This window comes from Pholis gunnellus, assembly GCF_910591455.1.
Source record: "Pholis gunnellus genome assembly, chromosome: 3".
NCBI lineage: Eukaryota > Metazoa > Chordata > Actinopteri > Perciformes > Pholidae > Pholis > Pholis gunnellus.
The window spans coordinates 27,467,724-27,477,706 of NC_136529.1; the positions used below are offsets into that span (position 1 = coordinate 27,467,724).

General features: G+C 43.0%; 1 protein-coding gene across 1 annotated transcript; it reads left to right on the forward strand.

The window, feature by feature from the left end:
* Positions 1-1,437: 1,437 nt before the first annotated feature.
* On the forward strand, positions 1,438-9,558 carry osgn1 (oxidative stress induced growth inhibitor 1; the record flags this gene model as incomplete). Its single annotated transcript, XM_079186370.1, has 8 exons — positions 1,438-1,559; positions 5,025-5,088; positions 6,042-6,178; positions 6,291-6,482; positions 6,791-6,882; positions 7,656-7,858; positions 7,982-8,325; positions 8,983-9,558. The coding sequence occupies exons 2-8, from the start codon at positions 5,031-5,033 to the stop codon at positions 9,556-9,558; spliced, it is 1,602 nt and encodes a 533-aa protein (XP_079042496.1). The 5' UTR covers positions 1,438-1,559; positions 5,025-5,030.
* Positions 9,559-9,983: the final 425 nt, after the last annotated feature.

The following is a 9,983-nucleotide window of genomic DNA, read 5'->3' on the forward strand; positions in this document are numbered from 1 at the left end:
TATCTCTTATGTGTTCTCATCACGGATTGGCTGTCTTGGTTTTGCTGCGGTGTCTTCACCCAACGAACAACGTGAGCGATGAGCAAAGCAACAGCGGCAGTGAGCGGCCGGCCTGTTGCACCATGATGGAAAGAGCCAGAAACCAGAGCCATGAAGACGAAAAGAGTTGTGACAGTCGGTCACAGGAGGGCCAGTCATAAGTCTACTTCAGATTCAGCTTCATTTATTCCAAGAAGGGCAATTCATTTGTAACTTTACCAGTGTTGAATGTATGAATGACGTTGTACGTCATTCTGTGTGCAATAAAAACGATTTTCTTGCTTTTTGCGTGTCATTTTTGTGTCATGATTTGCAGGTTTTTGGTCATAAATGTAAGTATTGGACACAATTTGACCTAATGATGAAACATGAAGGGATGACCAAAGTTCATCCTGCGGGGAACACAAATATGTTCACCAAATAGGTTTAATAAGCAACCCATCCGATAGTTGTTGAGATTTTCCACTCAAAAACTAACCTAAAACAAAAATAAAAATATATACCTGCTGCTAGCACAAGATGAAGAGTCATCAAGGTATTTGGGATACATCATCTGGGAACCATGAATGTCTGTCCTAAATGTCTCCGACATGGAGACATTTCTTTGGATAGTTGAACACTTTGACCAGCTGGTGGCGCTAGAGCAAAAATCAGGGAAACACCAAAGTTAGTGAGATCCATCCTCTGGAGACCATGAATGTGTGTACCAAATTCCATGTCGATCCATCAAAACGGTTGTTGAGATATTTATATCAGGGCCAAAGTGGCTGGTAGAAAATTTGACCCAACTCTTATTATACAAGCTCAGCCTCAAGGAGAGTCTGACCATCCGAGAGAAGGGGGGGACGGAGCGCCCACTCTGTTTACATTTCCGGAAACCACCACCGCTACAAAAAATATATAATTTAAATTAAATATATAATAATATAATATTATAATTAATAATATTATAATATATAATAATAAAAAAACTGTAAATTAATATTGTGTTCATTTCGAATTAGTATTGTGCTGGAAAGTTAAGATGGCCTAAACAACACAAACGTTGAATTTACCTAAAAACAATTTTACATTTTTGTAGTATTTGTACATTAAAGTAAGTAAAATATCTGAGTACTTCTTCCACCTCGAGATATCTGTTACCGAAAAGGAGCCCTTCGGCTACTTCCGTCGGTTATGTCATCCTCGTACTGTCCTCGTGCCCGCTCCTCGCACACATAGACGATCTTTCTTCTTCGTCTGACGACATCGCGCGTGAGGTAGCAGAACCAGCAGCGGAAGGTCGCTTCTGATTGGTCTGCTGGCTGCCGGCCTCGGCGGTGACCGTATATATGTAATCTGTGAATGTGCAGCTCCGAGTCGGCAGCAGGACGGTTTGGTGTCGCACATGTAACGGAAGAAACCGAATAAAGAGCGTGGAAGGAATGAGAGACTAAGGAAGAAGAAGAAGGTTGCAGAGTCATTTCTTCTTCTTGAGAGCTGAAGGAGAGCCGGCATCAGCGGGGAGGAAGAAAATATCTGTGAGTTAGATTTCATCTTTGATTAACGGCGCGTGGAAGGCGGATGTTACAAATGAGCCGTTAGCCGGTGGAATCAAAGAGTTGTTCGTTCAAAAAAGAAATCGTACTTAATGGAGCTTTATGTCACATTGTGACCATTAATATAGCGGCAAACTAACTATTAGCTTTGAGAGGATGCGTGTGTGTTGTCATGGGAGCTTCGCCTTTCTTTGTTTACATAGCCGGCATAACCTCGCTTGCGTGTTGGTGCACGTGAGAGTGTGCCTCACTTGCTAGCTTAAGTGCCCGCTGCGCTCATATGGAGGTTACAGTTGATGACGTCGCGGAAGACATATTGAGAGCCGTCAAGAGTCAATCCAATGCTCCCAGATCTCGATGCTAACACGCATGATGCTAAGCAGGTGTACCATTCACCCCCTGTCACGATTTTAGTCTAGTTTATTAGCATGCTAGCATTAATGCTTAGTAGCTTTTAACTCAAAGTCACTGCAAGGTGGAAGAAGTACTCGGATACTTAACCAAAATGGCAATATTACAAAAATTGTTTTAATAATAAAATTTTTTTTTTTTCTTGAGTCAAAGTACATTAAGTATTCAATATGCAGAATGGTCCATTTCATAATAATGTATGTTTATGTAATTACATTATAATGATTTATTTACTGATGCGATCATCACTGCTGGTAGGTGTGGGGCTAATTTCACGGATATTTAAATCCATAAAAATGTATTTGTTTATTACATATCGCAATAATAATCTCAATCTGCATATTACAGTTAAAAGTACAATACTTAGAAGTATAACGTAGCAGAAAAATGAACCTCTTCTGTTACATACAAGACCTTTTTGTTTTGAAAGAGACTTTTCAAACTCATTCACGACATCATTATGTAATGAGCGTGTCGTCTGCAGCATCCATCATTATAAAGGTGTCTGTTGTCAGATGAGTCTGAATCAACACAAACACTTCAGTATGTTTACTACTGGACTCGTTTGTCTCGTTCGGTGGGCAGATAATTAAAATCTCATTAGCAGTCTGGCCGGTGGCAGATGGTTGACTGCAGGAGGCGGTCAGTGCAGGTGAAAGATGGCCTCCATGTATTCAAATGACACCAGCAGCTGGATACGACTTTGGGCTTTGCTATATTTGCTGCAGAGGAATATGACTCCTGTGACAGCGAGGGGGCCGGATCTTTCTTTATTTAATGTTTTGCAAAAGCACCGGTTCATTTAATGGATTAAAAAGTATTTGTCGCACAGGTTCAAACCTCAAACGTGAACCAAAATATGTTACGTCACGGATTGTCTTCTTCTTTTTGCAATTTTTAGTGAACCCTCCGTTTTGGTTTTTCCCAACAGAAAAAACCCATAAAATAAAAGACGACTTGGTGTTTGAAATTTAGTTTTGTGCCAATAAATAAACAGTTGTTGTTTTTATAGCTTTTTTTTTCTTTAACATTTCTTTAAAAAAAAAATCCTAAATATTTATTTCTTCGTTAAAAAGAAGATACAAATTCAAAAACCTTTTTTTTTTTAATCTCTAAAAAAACTGAAAGTCTTTTTTATTATAAATTCTTAATCTGCTGACTTGAAGTGTCGGTTTGGTTTCTTTTGTAATGTGCAGATTGTGCAGTAGCGATGTGATGTTGCGTCATCAGAGGAAGTTAATGTGTGTTTCTTTTGTAATGATTGACGACGACATCGTGTGCCGACTGACTGATGCAGGAAAGAAACCAGAAAACATTCACATTATTGTGTATTATTATTGTGTTAAACAATTGTTAGGCCCCCTATTGATTATAAAATCGTATCGTATGAGCGCGCATACATGACTGAAGTGCTGCGTCATTGTTGTGGAGGGATACACTTTCACCAACGGTAACTTAACGTCGTTACGGCCAACGTTCGGCTCATTTTACAACGGATTAAAACAGACTTTTAGCTCCTTGTGTCTGAGCTTGCCACTGAGAAGATAAAACCTGTGTGGTGTGCAGGTGTGGTCTGCTTCAAGATAAACATTTTTAAGATGAACAAACTCATAAAACAATGACTGTGGTTCTGACTCTGAGAATCAGGCGTTGGTCAACTCTTTTTCTTGGCGGACATTCTTTTCGTGTTTTTGCTGCCAAACAAATGAAGGAAAACCAAATTATTATCCAGTGAAATCAGTTCAACAAGGAAACTGGGCCAGTAGTGCTGCTCATAGTACAGTGTGTGTGTGCGTAGTACAGTGTGTGTGTGTGTGTGTGTGTGTGTGTGTGTGTGTGTGTGTCCAGTAAACCCTTTGGCTATGAAACACCCTCTGGTCTGGGCTGGCTTCCAGCCTCTGCACTGCTCTTATATAACCTTCTTTATCTCTTCCTCAACGTCTCTCTCTGTCTGTCTCTCTGTCTGTCTCTCTGTCTGTCTCTCTGTCTGTCTCTCTGTCTGTCTGTCTGTCTCTCTCTGTCTGTCTCTGTCTGTCTCTCTATCTCTATCTCTCTGTCTGTCTCTCTGTCTGTCTCTGTCTCTTTGTGTCTCTCTCTCTTTCCTCCTTATTAATTCCTTCTTTCATTCGTCTCACTCCTGTTTTCTGTGTCAGCATGACTCTGCAGATTGCCCCCCCCCCCCCCCCCCCCCCCCCCCCCCCCCGTGAGCTCACGGTTGTCATGGTGCTCCTTGTTTTAACTCTTTGACCTCGTTGGCTTCTTTTTAACCCCTTCCTGCCTCCACAAACACTCGTATGTCTGCTCAGTTTAACACGATCAGACGGAGAGTTAGTTTCTGTGCAGTAAGAGAGAAAAGTGAACAATGAGCTTCAAGAGTGCGCAATGTTTGTGCAGAAGAAAATTAGAAATGTTATGATTTTGTCGCTGGAGCTCGAATGTTTCCATTTTTTAAAATGAATCCAATATTTTCTGCACACTTAATTAAAATATTTTGAGTGATCTTTATTTCTATTATACGTAAAGATTCCAGCTATAAAGTCTCCAAAGATTCTCAGAATATTTTGTGTTTCTGCAGAACGATAAATAGTTTAATTGTTTGCTCCTCGTTTATCTCTCCCTGAGGTCACGCTGCTTCTTAAGTGTTTGTGTTCATCTGAGGTCGTGCTGCTTTCTTATACTTATGAGGTGTGTGTGTGTGTGTGTGTGTGTGTGTGTGTGTGTGTGTGTGTGTGTGTGTGTGTGTGTGTGTGTGTGTGTGTGTGTGTGTGTGTGTGTGTGTGTGTGTGTGTGTGTGTGTGTGTGTGTGTGTGTGTGTGTGTGTGTCAGAGGTCAGTGGAAATGTACTGACTGACCATTGTAACTCATTGTATCTTATTGTAACTCATTGTATCTTATTGTAACTCATTGTAACTGGCCTTAGCAATGATTAACTACTTCACCCTTTACTCTGCTTTCTCTCAGATAATAGTGGTGATAATGGAAGTTATCTTGACGTTGCATTGATAAAGATATATTAATAATGTCTTCTCTCCTCAGATAAATATGGATCGTCACGATAAAGAAATTATCCCCGGAGACATTTTGCCCGTAGTGATCATCGGTAAGAAAACACACTCACGGTCGATTTTATGACCTTTTTAAAGGAGAAAGCCGGTAGATGTGTAGAAAACTATGACACAGCACAACTCCCCTTTTTCCTACCTTCTCCAAAGCACCCGAACGCACCAAAAAAAACAACCGTTCGTTCTCTCAGCAGCATTACAAGGTAACTATGAAGTAAAACCATCTCCAGTGCAACTGGATGGAAACAAAAATATATATATATATATATATATCTTACAAATAAGAGCAAATTTTGCCAAATGTCGTATTGATCTGCCAAAAATATTAAAAAGAAGAAGAAGAAGAAGAAGTGGCAGAGTAGTGAGCGAGGAGAGTTTCAGTGAAAGTTATTTCAACTTAAGAAACAGGTTGCCGAACACACACTGGTTGCTAAATACAACAATATCCTTAGAAAGTGTTGACATCAGCCGCATGCGGCGTTGTGCAAAAGTTTCCCAGCAGAGAGATGATGAATGTTTTAGTTTTGACAGATTTAAAAATCCTCAAATATTCCGTTTTTTGTGCGATTGAGGTCAGAATTGATTCACTGACTGTGAAATCCATTAGTCATCATGAGCAGGCGAGTTAAGAGTTTTGACCGCTTTGCATTTTGGATTCTGCTGAGTCACCGGCTGGTCGTACAGGTTACTGTGTGGCATTCAAAACTTGCTGAGTCATGCTGCAGTCCCAGACAGTTTTTATGACATTTGTATTTTAGCCGTTTTGTCTTTTCTAAAGTAGCTGTTTTATTTAGACTTTTAAAATAATGCAGAAGACAGATCATAAACAACCCCCCTCCCTCCCTCCGTCCCTCCGTCCCTCCCCCCCCATTGCACACACTAACACAGCTAGCAGTTGCCAGTGCAACTGGAAACCAGTCACATTGCTTCCACTGCAGCGACCTGACCGTCTCAGTGACGCTCACCTGTCTCTCTCTCTCTGTTTCCTAAGGTAATGGCCCGTCGGGGATCTGTCTGTCATACCTGCTGTCGGGTTACACACCGTACCTGTCGCCCGAGGCGTCGCACCCCAACCCGCTGCTGAACAGCAAGCTGAGGGAGCAGCCTCACCTGTCGCTGCTGGAGCAGGTACACGCACAAACACACGTGACGTTTGTCAATAAAGTTGTATCTTGAACTTGTGTAAAAGGGGGAGGAGCCTCACACTCACGGTTGTCTCTCTTGACCCTACCTGTCCCAGGATCTGGAGTACCTGTGCGAGGGTCTGGAGGGCCGCTCGTCCAATCCCGTGGCCGTGCTCTTCGACTCGCTGCTGCTCCCCGACAGCGACTTCGGGCTGGACCACACGTCTCCGCTGGTGTGGCGGTACGAGCCGGAGCGGGCCGTCCCGCACCTGGTGCTGGGGAAGGGTCCGCCTGGAGGGGCGTGGCATGTACGTATAGCTGCAATACGGGTTATTTAGATAAATAATAATAATTTAGATAAATAATAATATTTTATTATTATAATTATACTTCTTTATATAAATAATAATTTCTAATTTATTTAAAAAAATATATATTATAATAATAATTTTGATAATATAATAATATTTTATTATATTATCAAAATCATTATAAATCAAAACAGAAGAACAGCAACTGAAACTTTTTAAAATGTTACCAGAATACATTGAAAACAACACAGCAGATCAACACAGCTGAGTGATTGTAATTGTGTTGTTGTTGTTGTTGTTCCCAGGCTATGGAGGGCTCCATGCTAACGCTCAGTCTGGCTAACTGGATGGAGCTTCCTGGACTCAAACTGAAGGACTGGATGAGAGAGAAACGCAGGTTTGTCCTCAGCAAACAGTACAGTTGACTCACATTACCGCTCATGTCTTTAAATACACAACAGGGTAAATAAAACACTCAGGACTTACAGTCGTCGCACGTTTCCTGGTGTTCTTTTAGTCCAGAGATTTAAAACTTTAAATCCACTACGTTGGTTTTCACAGGTGAACAGAGTTTAGTTTCTCTTTTTAAAATCATTAAAGTTCTCTTTTACTAAACCACCAGGAAGTACAACACAAAGAAACAAAGAGTGTGTTCATGCATGACTCTCTTCCTTTGTTTTTAGGCTGATATAAATCAAATGTTGTCATAACAAATGATTTGAAGAACCTTTAAACTTCCTGTTCAGCTCTTTATTTATATATATATATATATCTCGCTAACGTTATTATTGGGTAATGTAACAGTGGTTTCCCGTCACTTCCACTGGATTCTGTTGGTGCTTTTTACAGTTAAAGACAAAAGTTTTAATGCTGTAAAATAAGTAAATCTCACAATGTAACTCACATAGAACGTTGGCTGTAAAAAGTACAAATAACATAAGGATGTAAGACTGACAGATGTAACTCCTTTACTCTGTCACTATGTCATAGCACCCCCAAACCCCAAAATGTTGCTTTAGTTTACATCAAATTTGATAACGGTTATAATTTCCAGGGAGGTTTTTCTTTTCATCCCAAATAATGTGGGAGTGTCTCTTTAAATAGCCAAAATATGAGAACACTTAGCATATTATAATGTTGTATAATATATTGTGTGTGCGTGTTTTCCAGAAACGTCCGTAATGACCGCGCCACACCAGCAGAGATAGCCTCGTACTACCAACACTACGTTTCCCAGATGTCCCTCGAGGAGAACTTTGCCTGCGGCACCACCGTCACCTCGGTCACCAGACAGCCCGGCGGTGACCAGGAGGGGGCGCCGCCCTGCTGGAGAGTGACGGGACTGCAGCGCAGAGAGGGGGAGGAGCTAGGAGGTACAGCGAATAAAGAAAAATAGTTACAATCACCACTCCTGATTATAGCGTGTTTTAATAAATGAATGAGTGCCACATGTTAACCTTCGCTTCCTGTTTCCTCTCCTTCATCCTCCTCGCTAGATGGCTCCGATGTGTCGGAGGAGGTGCCTTTCTCCATGTTGGCCCAGAACGTGGTTCTGGCGACGGGCACCCATGACATCCCGGCCCGGCTCGGCGTGGAGGGCGAGTCGCTGCCGTACGTCTGTCATTCCTTCTGGGAGCTGGAGGCGGCCATCTCCCGTGGCGAGCTCGACCAATTGTCGGACCCCGTGCTGGTGGTGGGGGCGGGGCTTACGGCAGCCGACGCGGTGCTGGCCGCCCACCACCTGAACACGCCAGTGTACCACGCCTTCAGACGCTCGGTCAACGACCCCGGACTCATCTTCAACCAGCTGCCCAAGCTGCTCTACCCAGAGTACCACAAGGTGAGGAAACCGACATTTAATGTCAAGTATTCAACATGAACCAGTCATTCGTTATTCAGATTATTGGAGATTAATTTCAATCTTAAAACAAAAACTCGACTTTTTAAATATTTTAAAACTTTTTCAGCCACTACATGTTATCTTTTTACTTTGTTAATGTTATTTATTGTAGCTAACTTTTACTAGATGACATTTGAACACCTTCGCCCGATGTACATTTTCTACTATTTGGAGCTTGAACGCACCACAATGTAAGTCAATGGAACCTCCGTTGACGTTAATTGTCGACTCCCGAGAGACGCCGTCGTCTGCAGAAGAGCTAGTGAATGATTTAATGATATAATATTTCTACGAGTCTGATTTAAATTAGTTGTTTCCAAATGTTGCTGTGCTGTTAGCTCCGTTATTTAGCTTTCGTCTTGCCGATTTCAACGGATTTTTTGTTCCCAATGTGGCTTTATGAAGGGACGGCGGCTTGAGAGCATAAACGGCGAATCTCCAAATCACATATTTTTACCGGCCCCTTAATAAAGATCACATTTCATCTTTATTTGAGTTAACTAATGAGGCATTCCACTTGACTGAATGCAGAGTTTACTTACACACTTACTTACTTACTTACTTACACACCCACTCTTCTTTATCTTCGGTGTCCAGGTTCACCAGATGATGACTCAGCAGCAGTATCAGCCGGACCCTCCGCCACAGGACCACGCCCAGAACCTCCACGACCCCTCTAGCTCTTCCTCCCTCCCTCCTCTCTCCTCTTCCACCACCTCTTCGTCTCCTTCCTCCTACCCGGGTTACCTGAGCTTCCCCCGCTACAGGGTCGCCGCGTTCCGACCCGACCGGAAGTGCGTCCTGGAGTCTGACTCCGGCCAGCGGACCGTGGTCCAGATCTCCAAGGCGCTGGTTCTGATCGGCGCCCACCCGAACCTCTCCTTCCTGGGCGACGACAACGGACGCACGCTCGGCGTCTACCCCGAGGAGCCGATCACGTGCCGGAGGAACCCGATCGAGGCGGACCCGTTCACCAACAAGGTGGTGGCGGCGGACGGGCCGGGCATGTACGCCATGGGGCCGCTGGTCGGCGAGAACTTCGTCAGGTTCCTGAAAGGCGGAGCGCTGGCGATCGCGAGCGACCTCGCCAAGACTCTGAGGGTGGGGGGCGGGGGGGATCTGACCTTGGACGAGTTGGTGGACAGAAAGGAGGTCTGCGGTCTGGATTCGTAGCAGGAAGAGACGCTAAAGACTCTGAGCACAAAGTAGGGAAACACGAAAAACGCTGCTACGTTGTGAGACGGTTGTGAGAAAGTGACGGTGCGTTTGGGGTCCTCCCCGTTAAAAGGATAAAGCTTGAAGAAAAAAGAAGATGTTCACCACCTGGACGTCGCTCTTGAAGGCCTCAACTCAACAATACTGGAGTTTTAGAGGCTTGTACCAATAACTGCATTTGAATAATCACAACTCTGTACTGTCTATATCTATATCAATCTTTACATAACGTTTTTGGATGATGATGATTCCTTAAATCTGGTTATGAAAGAATCATATGTGCTTTTATTTTAAAGGGACAAAACTACTTTCAGTGCCATCCGGTGGTCAAACGCTGTACTGCAGACTCTCACAATGACCTCAGATTTGCTGCAACATTTGGC